General features: G+C 38.7%; 1 protein-coding gene across 8 annotated transcripts in view; it reads right to left on the bottom strand.

Annotated features, from left to right (window-relative positions):
• Nucleotides 1–1,633: 1,633 nt before the first annotated feature.
• CPNE8 (copine 8) overlaps nt 1,634–18,692 on the bottom strand; it is a 285,586-nt gene continuing 268,527 nt past the window's right edge. For 7 of the 8 annotated variants that reach the window (XM_043551226.1, XM_007056421.4, XM_027818854.3 and 4 more), the window contains one exon: nt 1,634–3,760. In XM_043551226.1, the coding sequence (XP_043407161.1) occupies nt 3,572–3,760 (189 nt within the window). In that variant the 3' untranslated portion in view covers nt 1,634–3,571. Of the gene's footprint in view, nt 3,761–5,314; nt 5,417–18,692 lie in introns of all 8 variants that reach the window. The other variant, XM_043551203.1, reaches the window with a different exon arrangement.

Here is an 18,692-nt window from a genome sequence, read left to right on the forward strand (position 1 = left end):
TCAGTAGCAGACTGATCAGTGCAGAAAGCACAAAGGAGAGATCACAGTACTAATGGGCCAAAAACTTCATGCTCCTCTTTCATAAAATAGAAAAAACTCTGTATCCTATTTCAGTCAGAACTGGGATTTTCTGGTAATTTTTTCTCACTTGTTTTTCAGTCCCTCTCACTCTTTGTCTTTTTGACTTTTCTGCTGCTTGTGCTTACTTTCCTTTTGCATTTGCTGGATCAGTTCCCAGGGTTGACATACGCTTGGAGAGAACATGAAAATTTAGCCAGTGCTTGGAAAGCCTCCAATGCTTTTATAAATTCTATGAATTAAAATTGATCTGAACTATCAAATAGAGACATTGTTTTGTTTTTTTTCTAATTTTTATTTTAGCACATTGATCTACTCTATTTCACTGACTCCTCGAAATGTAGGGTAGGAAGGGGCCTTGAGAGGTCATCAGATCCATCCTCCTGTGCTGAGGCTGGACCAAGTCTAGCTAGACCATTCCATACAGGTGTTTCTCTAACCTGCTTTGAGCCTGCTTACCAGTTTGAGTCCTGCAGGTGAGTTAGTAGGAGGAATGCCTATCTTCTCCTTGTTTGTGCATTGCTTTGGGGTTTAGGCATCTGGATGCCAATGGTGAGGCTGCTGTGTGCATATACAGAGGCAGAAACATAAGTACCTAAGGGACTTCTGCAAAAATTAGGACAGAATGAGTTTGGGCTCCTACAGGCTTTGGCAGCATCCGAGCAGAGGCTTTTTGAATCCCCGTGGGGACTGATTCTGGGATTCATGTGCCTAAAGTGGCAGTCAGGCATCTAAGTCCTCTTGTGAATTTGGATCCTAATATCTCACCTCTTTTAATAAGGAGGCAGAGATTATGACTGCCTCCACTTTATCTAAAAAATGCACACCAATTCTGTAGTTAAGATGTCATGTCCCTGCAGCCTACGACGCTTCCTGCAGCTCCCATTGACCGGGAACGGTGAACTGCGGCCACTGGGAGCTGCGGGTGGCCATGCAAATGTAAACAAACTGTCTGGTGGCCCGCCACCAGATTACCCTGTTGGGCCACGTGCAGTCCATGGGCCGCAGGTTGCCCACCACTGATCTAGGGAATATCGCCAACCTGCATTTCTTTTTGTCACTAGGGAGATGGTACTGCATCTATTCATTACTTTTACTTTTCATATTTTTGTTTGATTTATAAATCAATAGTAGCTAGATAAGACCAATACAGTCATACATAAACCTCAAATAGTGCAGCTGTAATGGGTGTGTATGTTGTGGGGAAAATTGTTTTAGTTATATACCTATCTCAAAACTGTCATACTGCTAACATGTAAAGAATCAAATTAGCTTTAACACTATGCTGTGCATTTATAAAATGTTATCTGAGTCAGGTCTAAGATATTTAATAGCCCTCATAAGCCTCTTTCTTTCTGGACACAGTCTGATATCTGCTGAATCAAAAATATAAAGAGAACTAAACGATTATAGGAGCATAGGATAGAAGAATGGCAACCTGTGGCTTGGGCTGGAGACTGAAAAAGCTGTTTAACCTGTTGATCATTACAACAGGTTTACAAGTGTAACAACAGACTTAGCTATCATATTGGAACAACAGAGGTGCACCATTGTATAATATTAATTTGCTTTAATTGCTTGTGAAGTACTTATTGATCCAATGTTTAAAAACATCTTATAAAGAAATTATGGCATGTTTAAAATTAATTCACAGCACAGAAGGGAAAATAACATAATATAGATTGATACATAGTCTATATGACGTTCTCTCCTTAATAGCAGTAGTTGCCAGATATTAAATTTCATTCACGCAACATAAGCCCACTAAAAATCTCACATTTTTGTGAAAAAATTAACTTCATTCTCATGTAAAAACTGGTTTGAAATAAAGTTAAAATAATTTGTTCTTACAAAAAAGTCCTTGTCATGACAGAATAGCTATCTGAAAAAAGTAATATACAATGTGAGATATTAATTTTAATTTTAAGTTTTAATATATTTCAAAATGGAAGATTCTGCACTTACATAGTTATATGTCATTGATACTGCAAATATGTTTTTCAGCAAAAAATCTTTGTTCATGCTTAAAAAATGTGCCTTACCTTGATACTGTATTGTACAACATATAGGAGTAAGAAACAAAGTAATAAACCAATTATATGTAAAGAAAACAAAGTCACATTACAAGGTAGTTACAATGATAAATAAAACATTTTTCAGTCTTAACAGAATTTGAAGGCAATTCACAATCATTTCCAGGAATTTTGTGAGATTTAAGGCCATTTATTCTAAATAAAATGTATCTTTGACACATACTCACAATACTGTGAATTTCTTGTAAAAACTGTACATGCAAAACATTTTATAATTAGATATGAACAGGCATATAGTAAAATTTTGGGTACTTAAATACACAAAACTATTGTGCACAAAGCAATATGGCTGTGCAATTTTTAAACCAGTTAATTCATGAAATATTAGCATCTGTGCACTTCAAATAGCAATGTGATTAGGTGACAACAATGAATCCAAATATTAAGAGCCAGCATCCCTTTGAATGGGCAATCTAGACAATAGGTGACAACTTTACATTTTAAATGGGTGTTAAAACGGTTCATTATAAAATGTCCGTTATAATCACTTGAAAATAGCTTTAAGATGCAAAAGTGCTAATGCTATTAAGCAAAGTATGAGATGATTCTACTAAGTTAAGTCAGTCAGCTATGGGACTTGAGGTAATTCTTCTTTCATTACGTTAATATGCAATTGTTCTATTCAGCCAGCAAAACCTATTTTAAAAAATGTAAACTTACATAAATTTAGAAATTGGAGTATCTCTGAAAAATACATAACCCCCTTCCTGAGGCTTAGCTTTATTATTAAGTCAAATACAGGTACAGTCTTCACATCTCCAGATCTTATTCTCAAATACTGTTTTAAATTTTGACAGATGAATTGACTACTAAGCACTTACGTGAAGCAATTCAGTTATTGAGAAATATGAATGTATTTGTCCTCTTTTTCTTTAGTTTTGCGCTTGTATTTGTCTGGACAATCATTCAAAGAGATATTGCTTCTCCTGTGGCTATAGCTATTGCAAGTTAGAAGATACATGATTCAATATTCCAAACTCTTATTCTTAAGAATATTTATAAAAGTATTGAAATTTAAAAAGTAGTAACATGTAAACATTGATACAGAGGAATTGCATTCCTAAATATGTATATACACACAGTAGTCAGGGAGAACAATATCTTCTGAAACTGACTCGTGCTTTCCCCCAACAAATAAATGAAAAAGTAGCTTTTTCAGTCAGAAAAAATGAGACTTGAAGAGAATAGTGTTTAAAAGCTTTTCAGTTGCTCATGCAACCATATTGAGAATTTTGGTATATGAAGAGAATTTGTTTCGATCCAAAAACCTATCGCAAGCTACTACTTCATCCAGACAGACAACAGTCTCAATTCACTGGTTCTTTAAAGTGCACCAGCACTGAAGCACTGACTCAGTAGCTCTACATGATTTGTGGTAAGTGTTAACCATTTCGGAGTAGTCATATCTGAGTCTGTAACACATGAAGAGGGGGTGTGTATGGAGGTGGTGCAGGTGATGGCTTGATTCCTCTGACCCTCATGTAAGAGAGAAACTGGTCTGGGATCTCAGCTAAGACATCTTTAGCAAGTCTGGCCATGCTCAATATATAGTTTCCACTTCTGTCAATGTAATCCCGGAATGGCACAAACTAAAATTAAAAAAAAAGATACATTATACATCATATATTCCATTGTGTATATGCAAACATATCATACAATATAAAAATTAGGTCTATCTATCGCAGTTAATGCAGGTGATTAATGCAAAACAAACTATTTTAATCACACTGTAAATAAAAACAGAATAACAACTTAAATTTATTACAGATATTTTTGGATGTTTTTCTACATTTTCAAATATTGATTTCAATTACAACACAGAATACAAAGTGTACAGTGTTCACTTTATTTTATTATTTTTGATTACAAATATTCTCACTGTAAAAACAAACAAAAGAAATAGTATTTTTCACTTCACCTGAGATAAGTATTGCAATGCAATTCCTTTATTGTGAAAGTGCAACTTACAAATGTTGATTTTTTCTTTAACATAACTACATTCAAAAATAATGCAAAACTTTAGAGCAGTGGTTCTCAACCTATTTATCATTGTGGGCTGCCCTCCACCCAGAGACCCCTTCACAAAGTGGGACCAGGAGTGGAGTCCTGGGTCTGGGAGGCTGCGCAGGGCTGGGCGGCTCAGCAGCCGGGACCCTGGGCCCTGCCCAGAACCTGCCGCGTGGGCCACGGGGCCTTTAGCACACAGTGCAAATAATTGTAACAAAAATAATATAAAATGAGCACTGTACCCTTTATATTCTGTGTTGTTATTGCAATCAATACATTTAAAAATGTAGAAAAACATCCAAATATTTATAATAAATTTAAATTGGTATTCTATCACTGTTAATAATGCAATTAAAACTGTGATAAATCATGACTTCTTTAAAATCTCACAATTGATTGTGATTATTTTTATTATTTTTTTGACAGCCCTAATAGAAATAAGAGATTTGGAGATAGGAAAGTTTTGTTTTAGATAATTAATAAAACTTAAAGCAGGTATCTGCAGGAATGTTAATTTTGCTTCATACTGCATATGTTTTAAAAAGTAAACCATAATCAGATAATAGTAATTATTGCAAGCCTTCCACAACACTTCAAATTTGTCAAGCCACTGTTGCCTCAAGCAGATGAATATATCCTCTTCCATAAAAAGGTGTATGGGAAAGAGCATTTTAGCTGATCCTAATCTCTACTGTAATGAGCCATTAATCCCTTATACTATGTTTTTGGTATAAATATGAACTGTTCCCTTCCTTACTATTCTAGAAAACAATGATATAGTATTGACAACACATGTAGTCTTATTAGGTATTTACTATCTCTAATTTGTTTCTGCTGCTCCTAAGATCATCTGCTTGACTGGTCATTCTTACATCACCCCACTCTTTCTCCTGTGTGCTGCCCCTTATGCATAGGAAAAACTCCCTATCAAAATCAGTAAAGCTATCACCTTATCTTCCTACAAATGCCTCCTTAAAACTTATTTCTGCCAAGATACCGATAGAACAATTGAAACAGATAATGGCTGCTCAGGTGGTGAGTAATTCTGCATACAACTAATCTATACAAAACTTGCTCATGTTACTGCTACCCTTTTCATCCTTTTTCCATTCCCAAAATATGTCACACTCACTTACTGCATCTTGTCTAAGATTCTTTGAGCCATGGATTATCTTTTAGTATATGTGCAAGTTGTGCCTGGTGCAATGGGGCCCTGAGCTGTCCATAATCAGTAGGTGCTATTGTAATAAAAATTAAGTATTAACAACTTATTTCTAGCTCTAGATTGATTAATGATAATACATATTTAATTATCATGCCAAACTTTAATAACAGTTTTGTACTGGATTATTTCCATTTATTACTTAATTTACAAAATGAGGATAGAGCCCTTTCTGTGACAGAAACATCCCCCTCCCCCCTTCATCAGCAGCTCACTGCCCTAGTACTGGGATAACAGCAACTGCAATTGGTATTTACTCTCTGTTTTCATCTCTTTTGTAACCTACAAATGTCACATATTTATGGGTACTACTTGAGAGGCCTTTTTCAAGCCTTTCCATTTCTAAACACATATTTTTAAGTGGTTACAGGGTGGCATACTTTGCCTGTTGCTTTGTCCTGTGGCATTTAGTTTCAGAAAGGGGAACTATGCGAAAATGAGAAGGTTAGTTAAACAGGAATTAAAAGGCACAGCGTGAAATCCCTGCAAGCTGCATGGACACTTTTCAAAGACACCATAGTATACCCCAAATTAAAAAACACAGTAAAAGAACTAAAAAAGAGCCACCGTGGCTTAACAACCATGTAAAAGAAGCAGTGAGAGATAAAAAGGCATCTTTTAAAAAGTGGAAGTCAAATCCTAGTGAGGTAAATAGAAAGGACCATAAACACTGCCAAATTCAATGTAATAAGAAAAGCCAAAAAGGAGTTTGAAGAACAGCTAGCCAAAAACTCGAAAGGTAATACCAAAATGTTTTTTAAGTACATCAGAAGCAGGAAGCCTGTTAAACCACCAGTGGGGCCCCTGGACGATCGAGATACAAAAGGAGCACTTAAAGACTATAAAGTCATCGCGGAGAAACTAAATGAATTCTTTGCTTCAGTCTTCATGGCTGAGGATGTTAGGAAGATTCCCAAACCTGAGCCGTCTTTTATAGATGACAAATCTGAGGAATTGTCACAGATTGAAGTGTCATGAGAGGAGGTTTTGGAATTAATTGAGAAACTTAACAGTAACAAGTCACTGGGACCAGATGGCATTCACCCAAGAGTTCTGAAAGGACTCAAATGTGACATTGCGGAACTATTAACTATGGTTTGTAACCTGTTCTTTAAATCAGCTTCTGTACCCAATGACTGGAAGATAGCTAATGTAACGCCAATATTTTAAAAGGGCTCCAGAGGTGATCCCGGCAATTACAGACCGGTAAATCTAACATCAGTACCGGGCAAATTAGTTGAAACAATAGTAAAAAATAAAATTGTCAGACACACAGAAGAACATAAATTGTTGTGCAAAAGTTAACATGGTTTCTGTAAAGGGAGATCATGTCTTACTAATCTATTAGAGTTCTTTGAGGGGTCAACAAACACGTGGACAAGGGGGATCCAGTGGATATAGTGTACTTAGATTTCCAGAAAGCCTTTGACAAGGTCGCTCACCAAAGGCTCTTACATAAATTAAGTTGTCATGGGATAAGAGGGAAGATCCTTTCATGGACTGAGAACTGGTTAAAAGACAGGGAACAAAGGGTAGGAATAAATGGTAAATATTCAGAACGGAGAGGGGTAACTAGTGGTGTTCCTCAAGGGTCAGTCCTAGGACCAATCCTATTCAATTTATTCATAAAGGATCTGGAGAAAGGGGTAAACAGTGAGGTGGCAAAGTTTGCAGATGATACTAAATTGCTCAAGATAGTTAAGACCAAAGCAGACTGTGAAGAACTTCAAAAAATCTCACAAAACTAAGTGATTGGGCAACAAAATGGCAAATGAAATTTAATGTGGTAAATGTAAAGTAATGCACATTGGAAAAAATAACCCCAACTATACATACAGTATGATGGGGGCTAATTTAGCTACAACTAATCAGGAGAAAGATCTTGGTGTCATCGTGGATAGTTCTCTGAAGACGTCCAAACAGTGTGCAGCGGCAGTCAAAAAAGCAAACGGGATGTTAGGAATCATTAAAAAAGGGATAGAGAATAAGATGGAGAATATCTTATTGCCCTTATATAAATCCATGGTACACCCACATCTTGAATACTGAGTACAGATGTAGTCCCCTCATCTAAAAAAAGATATACAGGCTTTAGAAAAGGTTCAGAGAATGGTAACTGAAATTATGAGGGGTTTGTAACAGGCCCCATATGAGGAGAGATTAAAGAGACTAGGACTTTTCAGCTTGGAAAAGAGGAGACTAAAGGGGGATATGCTAGAGGTATATAAAATCATGAGTGGTGTGGAGAAAGTGAATAAGGAAAAGTTATTTACTTGTTCCCATAATATAAGAACTAGGGGCCACCAAATGAAATTAATGGGCAGCAGGTTTAAAACAAATAAAAGGAAGTTCTTCTTCACTCAGCGCACAGTCAACCTGTGGAACTCCTTGCCTGAAGGCTAGGACTATAACAGGGTTTAAAAGAGAACTGGATAAATTCATGGAGGTTAAGTCCATTAATGGCTATTAGCCAGGATGGGTAAGGAATGGTGTCCCTAGCCTCTGTTTGTCAGAGGGTGGAGATGGATGGCAGGAGAGAGACAGATCACTTGATCATTACCTGTTAGGTTCACTCCCTCTGGGGCACCTGGCATTGGCCACTGTCGGTAGACAGAATACTGGGCTGGATGGACCTTTGGTCTGACCCAGTATGGCCATTCTTATGTCCTTTTCAAAGGGATCCATTCCCCTCACTAGAGTTCTGCAGGGAATGAGGATGGGGAGACACTCAAGAGAGATACTTGCAGCTTCCTGGTCCTACACCACCCAGCTCTAGGGTTCATTAGAGCAACTGAGGAGCTTTTCTAATTTATATTAGTGGAGAACTAGTGTAGTGTAGCATTGCGGCATCCTACCCCAGTCATACCCCATCACTCTCTCAACCCTACCTCTACATGAGGAGACACTTCTGTCAGAGTTATTGCCAGTAGAGAATTCTTTTGCACAACAGGGATTCTCCACTGGCCCTTTGCAGCCAGAATCCACTCACTTTGCTGCCTGAGCAGCACTGAATGAATGGAATGGAATGGAATAGAATAGACAATCTGGGCTATTAGTTTCATCATACCATATAGGACTTATATTAGGGCATATTTAACTTCCAATTTCCTACATGGGGATGAGCAGAGGCAACAATTCTTTTTCATCCCAGAAAAGCAATTTCTTATAAACAATTTTGTGTATTTTTTCCCCTTATGCATATCCTCTTGATGCAAGAGGATAAGACTTTCCAGGATGCTAGTAGATCCAAGGAGAATATATAAACAGAAAGTGCTTTAAAGGTGACTTTCAAAGGTAATTTCTTTTTTTTAAATAAAAGGGCTTGATTTTTTTTGATACTTGATTATGTATAAAAAAATGAAGTTTTTATAAAATAAATAAATTTGATTCCATTCTACATCTATTTTACATTAGAAATGTAAGAACATAAGAATGGCCATGCTAGGTCAGATCAATGGTCCATCTAGCACAAAATTCGGTCTTCCAACCATGGCCAGTGCCAGACGTTGCAGGGGGAATGAACACAACAGGGCAATTATCGAGTGATCCATCCCATGTCATCCAGTTCCAGCTTCTGGCAGTCAGAGATTTAGGGACATCCAGAGCATGGGGTTGCATCCCTGACCATCTTGGCTAATAGCCATTGATGGACCTATCCTTCTAATTCTTTTTTGAGCCCAACTATACTTTTGGCATTCACAGTGAGTTCTACAGGTTGACTGTGCATTGTGTGAAGTACTGCCTTTTAAACCTGCTGCCATTTAATTTAATTGGTGCCCAGTGCTTGTGTTATATGAAAAAGTAAACAACAGTTCCTAGTTCACTTTCTTCTCCACACCATTCATGATTTTATAGACCTTTATCATATACCCCCAAGTCATCCCTCTTCTATGATGAACAGTCCTGGTGTTTTTAATCTCTCCTCATATGGAAGATGTTCCAGGCCCCTAATCATTTTGTTGCCCTTATCTGTATTTTCTCCAATTCTAAGAGAGGGGGCAACCAGCACTGCACACAGTATTCAAGATGTGGGTGTACCATGGATTTATATAGTGGCATTATGATATTTTTGTTAATCCCTTTCCTAATGGTTCCTAACAGTCCATCAGCTCTTTTGACTCCTACTGCACACTGAACAAATGTTGGCAAAGAACTATCCATGATGATTCCAAGATTTTTTTTTTGAGTGGTAACAGCTAATTTACACCCCATCATTTTGTATGTATATTTGGGATTATATTTTCTAATGTACATTACTTTGCACTTATCAACATTGAATTTCATCTGCCATTTTGGTTGCCCAGTCACTGAGTTTTGTGAGACTCCTTTGCAACGCTTCGCAGTCAGCTTTGGACTTAACTATTTTGAGTAATTTTGCATCATCTGCCTATGTTGCGACCTCACTGTTCAGTCTCTTTTCCATATCATTTATTAATATGTTGAGCAGCACAGGTCTCACGACCGATCAATTGGGGGCCCTTTATTTACCTCTCTCCATTGTGAAAACTGACCATTTATTCCTACCCTTCATTTCCTATCTTTTATACAGTTATTGATCCATCAGAGGACCTTCCTTCTTATCCCATGACTACTTACTTTCTGAAAGTCCAAGTACATTATATCAACTGGATCACATTTATACACATGCTTTCTGACACCCTCAAAGAATTCTAGTAGATAGGTGAGGCATGATTTCCCTTTACAAAAGCGGTGTTGCCTGTTCTCCAACATATTGTGTTCATCTATGTATCTGATCATTCTGTTCCTTTAGTTTCAACCAGTTTGCCTGGTACTGAAGTTAGTCTTACTGGGCTGTAATTGCCAGGATCGCCTCTGGAGCCTTTTTTTAAAAAATCGGCATTACATTAACTATCCTGCAGTCATCTGGTGCAGAAGCTGATTTGAGCAATAGGTTACATATCACAGTCAGTAGTTCTGCAATTTCATATTTGAGTTCCTTCAGAATGCTTGGGTGAACATCATCTGGTCCTGGTGACTTATTAGTGTTTAATTTATTGATTTGTTCCAAAATGTCCTCTAACACCACCTCAATCTGGGACAGTTCCTCAGATTTGTCACCCAAAAAGAATGGCTCAGGTTTGAGATTCTCCCTCACATCCTCTGTAGTGAAGACTACTGCAAAGTATTCATTTAGCTTTTCCGCAAGAGTGTTTGTCTTCCTTGAGTGCTCCTTTAGAACCTCGATCGTCCAGTGGCTCCACTGATTGTTTGACAGACTTCCTGCTTCTGATGTACTTAAACTTTTTTGTCTCTTTTGCTAGTTGCTCTTCAAATTCTTCTTTGGCCTGCCTATTTGTACCTTTAGACTTTATTTGCCAGAATTTATGCTCCTTTCTATTTTCCTCAGTAGGATTTGATTTCCAATTTTTAAGGATACCTTTTAGCCTCTAATTACCTCTTCTACTCTGGTGTTTAGCCATGGTGGCATTTTTTGATCCTCTTGCTGTTTTTTTAATTTGGTGTATATATTTAATCAGTCTTTATTATGGCATTTTTTGAAATGCAGTTTGCAGGCATTTCACTCTCATGACTGTTCTTTTTAATTTCCATTTAACTGTCTTCCTCACTTGTGTATAGTTCCCCTTTTAGAAGTTAAATGTTACTGTGGGTTTGTTGTTTTTTTGGTTTTGTGGGTTTGTTATTTTCCCCCAAACAAGGATTTTAAATTTAATTACATTCTGGATGCTATTACTGAACGGTTCAACTATATTCACTTGTTGGATCAGATCCTGTGCTCTAGTTAGGACTAAATCAAGAATTGTCTCACTTGTGGGTTTCAGGATTAGCTGCTCCAAGAAGCAATCGTTAATGGTGTCTAGAAATTTTCTCTGCATCTTGTTCTGAGGTGCCTTGTTCCCAGTCAATATGGGAATAGTTGAAATCCCCCATTATTGTGGGCTTTCTGTTTTTGTAGCCTCTCTAATCTCCCTGAACATTTCACAATCACCATGACTAATGAGTACATCTGACCCAACGGAAGGGGGAGAGGTGTAATGGCTGGAGAGCTGCAGCAAGGAAAGTGAAGGGATTACAGTTATGGTGAGGGGCCTGAAAACCATGTCAAGTGCATGTAGTGGAGTATTTGCTAGGATTTCACTATAGCCCAGCTGTTGTAATTTCTGTAAATTAACTGGCATGGCAATGAATTTGGGACTTGTCTTACATTTACCAACACTACCACCTCTAAGTAAGTTCACCAGCAGCCTCCATATTTTGTCTACACCAATATCAGTTTATTAAAATGTTTTCTTGCTTAGAAGGGCTAGCAGGTGAGAGACACAGTAGATATGGCCTTATATAGGAAGCACTGACTCTGAAAAAGATTTGGGGGTTGCGATGTATAATCAGCTGAACTTGAGATTCCACTGTGACACTGTGGCCAAAAGGGCTAATGCAATCCTGGTATGCATAAACAGGAGAATCTCAAGTAGGAGTTATTTTATCTTTGTATTTGGTATAGTGCAACAATTACTGGAATACTGTGTTGAGTTCTGGTTGGGCAATACCCCGCTGACTCTGCAGCCTGTAGAAATTTGCGTAAGTGCAAAAACCTTGCGGGGTGTTGCCCTCTTTCCACCAATCTCTCCCTCAACTGGCACCACTGAGTAATCCCAAGGGTTCTCCTCAATCTGGTACTCTGCATGGCAACACTAGGCACAGCTGCCTTGTTACTTCGCAGGCTTTTGTGTGCTATCCACCTTGAAAGATTCTTGTTCTAAAGGGAACCCCAATATATTTAATAACCTTCTCTTGCAAGTTTTATCTGTTATAGGAAGGAAAGACAGCAAGGATTTGAAAATTCAGTCTGTGGAGGATTAACATCACTAGTATTTAAGAAAATTATCTTGATCATATTGATATCACAGAGATTGTAGAAGCCACAGGGAGTCTTGACCATGTACATATCCATGTGTGCAAAGGAAGTGGCTGAGTTCAAGGGTACTACTGCGTCTACCAGTACCTAATAATTTTTGCAGCAAAGTCTATGATTCTGTGGGTGTCTTGTGTGATAAACTGAAAATTCTGCAGCATATTTATTCAAATGTTTAAAGTAAGATTTAATTAACTAAATAGAAGTATGAATCATACAGTCAGTACTGTATGATTTTTGTTATTTATTTTGATATTAAACATTTAATTTATTTTATAGTGCCCATACATTTTTAGTCTTTGATGTGCTGCATATTTCTGAATTCACATAATTTTGCAACTCTCCTAGAGAAAGCTAGAAATTTTAAAAAATTAGGAAAGCAAGTGCGGTAGTTTGAGATTATGGGTTAAATACACCGTCTGGATGCTTCTACTAAAAAGATCAGCAATTAAATAGTTGCCATTGCCATCTTTAAGGTTTCTATTCCTATTCACTAGAGCTGGTTGGAAATATTCTGATGAATTTAGTTTAGTCAGAAAATGCCACTTTGCTGAAGCAAATTGTTTAGCCAAATCTATTACAGATTCGACAAACAGAACATCAAAACACAGATTTCCAATGAAAATGTGCCTATGTTCCAGTGACCACAGCTCCATGGCAGGGAGCTTGCCAGCCCCAGTAGCCCTATGTGGCTCTAGAGCTCCTGGTGCAGCTATGTTCCCTGCTCCGCCAGGCTCCCTTTTGCAGAGCAGGGGGCCTGGCAATACTGGACTGACTTACAGGGTCCATGGATGTGGGGCAGCCTTGCCATACGGACTGCCCTGGAGCCGGGGATCCCAGGGCTACAATCTCCCAGGTAAACTGGCTCACAAGGCTGACTGCTCAGGAGTCGGGCAGCCAGGGAGCTAGTCGGGAGTTTGGAAGTCCCAGGGTTCCTGGCCTCAGGACAGTCTGCATGGCAAGGCTACTCCAGAACAGCAGACTCTGGGAGCCCCAGCAGTAGCTCAGTGAAACTAAGATTCAGTGACCAGGTGGGTGAAGTAATATCTTTTACTGGACCAACTTCTGTTGGTGAAAGAGACTGACTTACAAGTTAGAGACAAGCTTTTGGGCCTGTGTAACTTGAAAGCTTGTCTCTTTCATCAACAGAAGTTAGTTTAATAAAAGATATTACCTCACTCACCTTGTGTCTCTAATATCCTGGGACTAACATGGCTACAACAACACTGCAAACAACATTTAGTGACCAGTCAGTTGAACATATTTAATTTTGGAACCACCACGTTTTGGTGTTTCAAAAATGAATTTTGCAATTCACCAAGAAATTTTGGCAAATTTTGTTTTATTCTGATGCAGAAAGAACCCAAATTTCAAAAATCCAAACTATCTTAAGTGAAACATTGTGAGTTTCAACCAGCTCTACTATTCACGTAGCTTAGAGCTATTTCATGCTGTCTGCGGACTAAGGAAGACAAGAATGCATTAATGCTGCTCAGAAAGAATTGACAAGAGAAAGATAAACAAATTGACTAGTCAGTAGTAGTGGAAGACAGCAAATGAGAGAGGTACAGGGACAAAGAAAAAGGCAGAAAAAGATTGTGTCTACACTTTAGAATGTCAGAAAAAAAAATGTCCACTTGTTCTACTACCAGTTCAGCTAAACTAGCAGTAGCACTGGTGTGAAATGGTGTTTTTCTAAAATTTCTGAAGTGTAGACAAGGCCCCAAAGGAACAGGAAAGAGAGATGCATTCAAAAGGAGTGAGAGAGGTCACCGGAGAGATTGCAAAGAATGTGATACACACAAGGTAGGAGTGGGTAAAAGAGCAGAGAATTGGCTTTGAAGATCGTAACGGTCATCTAATATTACCTCCAGAAGTAAATAGGGAACCAGTGAAGAGCATACAGTGCTGATATAATGTACCTATTGTGACCCACTATATTTAGGAGTCACATTGCTGCATTTATGTTTAATTAAGATACTTAACATCTGTCCCAATAGTTAAAATCCAGCATGCCACGCAGAAAAACATTCTTCTGACTTTACATTTAACTAAGTTGTTAATTTTATAAAAAGCAAATCAATGTTTTCTAGTCTGACAGTTATATACTATACTAAAGGGATTTTAGATCAAATCCCTACCAGTGAGTATAAAGGTCATGCTGGATTTAAAGGGTTTGATGACATCCCTTTTTATTTATTTAGATATTTGATTTATCTTTCTTACTATTACTTAGCCAAAACAACAAGAGCACAAAATAATACTGCCTTCAGCTAATTAAGTGTCTTACTCATTTGTATCAGGGCTCTGAATTAAACATATTAATAGTGAATATAAATGAATGAGGTTTTTTTTCAAAATGTTTTGGATACTCCAAGAATGCTAAAGAAATTAAAAAAAAAAACAACATTAATTGTGCATTGTGCATTACCAATGTTTAAAAAACTGTTTAGTTATGTTTATAGTTCGACTGCAAAATTGCTGTCTGCTGGTTGGAGACACTGCTATAGTCATCACATGAATGAAGAATATATGGAGTTTATCCTTGATCACCAAGAAGTGCTATGGTAGTGATGGTGAAGGAAGTATTTCTCTTCTCTGATTACTTTGGAGTTTTGTGTCTTCTCTCCACCCCCAATTTTACAGCCATCCTTCTGCCAAAACTGAATCTAAAATCCAGAAGAGACTCCAGCACATCTTAATATCACATTTGCATTGTGGCTCAAGTTTGGCATGCCTGTCTTACCCAGCAGATATTTTCTCCAAATGTTGCAGAAAACAAAAAAGGATATTCCTTACATTTCTGAAATAATAGCTACTTCTAAAACAATTGAAAAAAAGTTACCTTCCTTTCTGTAACCATTGTTCTTTTGAGATATGTTGCACGTCTATTCCACTGACAGTTGTCAGAGATTTTTCCCCCAGCAATGCCCACTGAGGCAGCATGAACGCCCTCTCATGCCTTACACCGCTGCATGAAGGTATAAAGAGTTGCGCTGCCCCTGACACCCTCAGTTCCTTCTGACCCAAAAGACACTGATAGAGAGGGGAAGGAGGGCGGGTCATGGAATGGACATGTGCAACACATCTCGGAGAACAATAGTTACAGAAAAGCAGGTAATCATTTTTTCACCTTTGAGTGATTGCACATGTCTATTCCATTGTAGGTGACTCACAAGCAGTTTGAACTGGAGGGTGGCTTGGAGTCTACTTGAAAAGGGCTTTGTAGGACTACCTATCCAAATCTGGCACTGTCTCTCGATTGTTGAGAGATGGCATAATGAGAGGCAAATGGAGGGACCAACAACCAGGTTGCTGCCCTACAAATGTTTAGCATGAGAACATGAGCCAAAAATTCTGTGGAAGTTGCCTGAAACCTGGTTGAGTGAGCCATCACTTTACTTTGAGGTGCAATATCAGCCAATCAGTAGCATAAATTAATACAGCTGGAAATCCAGGAAGAGATCCTTTGGGCAGGTACTGCATGGCCATTTACTCTGAGTGAAATTGCAATGAAGATCTGAGAGCCTGATCCAGGTAAATGAGGCTTGCCCCTTTACTCAAATGAGGCGTTGGAAAGAAAGTTGGTAAATAAATTGCTCTATTAATGTGAAATCGCAAACCACTTTAGACAGGAATTTTGTGTGAGGTCGAAGGAAACCTTGTCCCTAAAGAAAACTGTATTAGAGAGGCTTTGATACTAAAGCTTGCAATTCCCTTACTCTCCTGGCCGAGGTTATAGCAACCAAGAAAGCCACCTTTATAGACAACTGTAACAAAGAACAAGATGCTGGTGGCTTAGAGGAGGGCTCTATTGATTTTGTCAGAACTCAATTTAAACTTCACTGTGGAACTGGGCTGTGAACCTGTGGGTATACTCCGCGCAAACCCTTTAGAAATCTGATGGACACAGGGTTTGAAAAAAAATATTGGTTATCCATGGGAGGGTGGAAAGCAGAGATAGCTGCCAAATGTACACTTATGGAACTAAAAAACTAACCCTTGTTTCAGAAACAAAAGATAGTCCAAGATATGGCAAAATGGAGTTTGAGGTGGAGGGACACCTCTTTGTATCTTTTCCATTTAGCAAGGTAAGTAGACCTAGTTGAAGGCACCCTACTATTTAGCAGAACTTCCCACACCCCCTTAGAGCTAACTTGTTCTGAGGTTGTCAACCATGAAGTATCTATGCTGTCAGGTGGAGAGCCTGGAAGTTGAGATGAAGGAGGTGGCCATGGTCTTGTGAAATCACATCTCTTGGGAATAGCAGTGGAAGTCTGACCAACAGGGATAGTAGAGTTGGAAAAACAATGTTGACAAGGCCATGTTGACGAGGCTATTAGAATGAGATGAGTGGAATTATGCTTGACTTTTGTCATAAATATAAAGGGAAGGGTAAACCCCTTTAAAATCCCTCCTGGCTAGAGAAAAAATCCTCTCACCTGTAAAGGGTTAAGAAGCTAAAGATAACCTCACTGGCACCTGACCAAAATGACCAATGAGAAGACAAGATACTTTCAAAAGCTGGGAGGAGGGAGAGAAACAAAGGGTATGTGTGTCTGTCTATATTCTGTCTTTGCCGGGGATAGACCAGGAATGGAGTCTTAGAACTTTTAGTAAGTAATCTAGCTAGGTATGTGTTAGATTATGATTTCTTTAAATGGCTGAGAAAAGAGTTGTGCTGAATAGAATGACTATTCCTGTCTGTGTGTCTTTTTTGTAACTTAAGGTTTTGCCTAGAGGGATTCTCTATGTTTTGAATCTAATTACCCTGTAAGGTATCTACCATCCTGATTTTACAGAGGTGATTCCTTTACTTCTATTAAAAGTCTTCTTGTAAGAAAACTGAATGCTTTTTCATTGTTCTAAGACCCAAGGGTTTGGGTCTGTGGTCACCTATGCAAATTGGTGAGGATTTTTACCAAACCTTCCCCAGGAAGTGGGGTGCAAGGGTTGGGAGGATTTTGGGGGGAAAGACGTGTCCAAACTACGTTTCCCAGTAAACCCAGTTAAAGTTTGGTGGTGGCAGTGGAAATCCAGGCGCAAAGGATAAAATTAATTTGTACCTTGGGGAAGTTTTAACCTAAGCTGGTGAAAGTAAGCTTAGGAGGTTTTCATGCAGGTCCCCACATCTGTACCCTAGAGTTCAGAGTGGGGAAGGAACCTTGACATGGTGGCAGAGTGGTGGGATTAACCTGAAATCCTTTTGAGATCAATTTGAGATTTTTTGAACCAGAAAAACAGATTTTAAAAAGGAAATTTTTTTTTCCTTTGGGGCTGCTGGAAAGGAGGTCCAACTGAAAGCAGCTAGTTTTTTCTCTGCTTTGGGGCCAGAGCAAAGACAAAAGGGGATTATCTTTGTGAATTGCAGGTTTTCTTTGCCTGGAGGCAGAGTAATTAACTCCTGCAGGGAAATTCACAATCTTTGCAAACCAGAGGTGTTTTTTTCCCCTAAAAGTAAATAGGGGGGGTGTTCTACCCATTTGCCTGGAGACAAAAGTGTCATGGGTTTTTTTTTCTTAGGATTTTGATTTTTTATTATTTTTTTTTTTTTTTTACAAGGAGCACAGGTTTGAAAAGGAATTTTTTTCCTTTGGACTGCTGGTAAGCAGGTTTCCAAGTAGTTGGAGGTTTTTTGCTTTGACCTGGGGCCAGAGCAGAGACAAAGGGAATTGTCTTTTTCTGTAGACTGACAATCACTATCAGAGAATAGGTATCCTATTCCAGAACAGCAAAATTTTACAGCCAAGTTTTGTTTGTTTATTTCTGAACCTTGGCGTAAAGTTAGTTAAAAACAGAGAGGTTAGGATGACAGAATCCATGGCTCAACAAAAGCTGGAATTAGCCAGATTTCAGGCTGAGGAAAAACAAAAGGAACATGAAAGAGAGATAGAACTCATGCGGCTGGAGAAGGAGGTACAGGAGGCTGCCCACAGGAGGGAAATGGAGGCAAGGAAGCATGTAGAGGAGGAGAAGGAAAAAGAGAGGAAGCATGAACTGCAGATGGAGAAGGTAAAGGCTCAGCAGAATATACCAACAAACCCTAGCAATCCTTCTCCAGGTACCACTTCCCATCCCAGAAAGTTCCCCACCTACAAGGCAGGCGATGATACGGAGGCCTTCTTAGAAAACTTCAAAAGGGCCTGCCTTGGGTACAGCATCTCTACCGACCAATACATGGTAGAGCTGAGGCCGCAGCTCAGTGGACCCTTAGCTGAGGTGGCAGCTGAAATGCCTAAAGAACACATGAACAAGTATGAACTGTTTAAATCCAAGGCGAGAGTCAGAATGGGGATAACACCCGAGCATTCTCGTCGGAGGTCAGAGCCCTAAGGTGGAAACCAGAGGTGTCATTTACCCGACATGCCTACCACATTGTGAAACATTGGGATGCCTGGAT

This window comes from Chelonia mydas, chromosome 1 (genome assembly GCF_015237465.2).
Source record: "Chelonia mydas isolate rCheMyd1 chromosome 1, rCheMyd1.pri.v2, whole genome shotgun sequence".
In the NCBI taxonomy this organism is placed as follows: Eukaryota; Metazoa; Chordata; order Testudines; family Cheloniidae; genus Chelonia; species Chelonia mydas.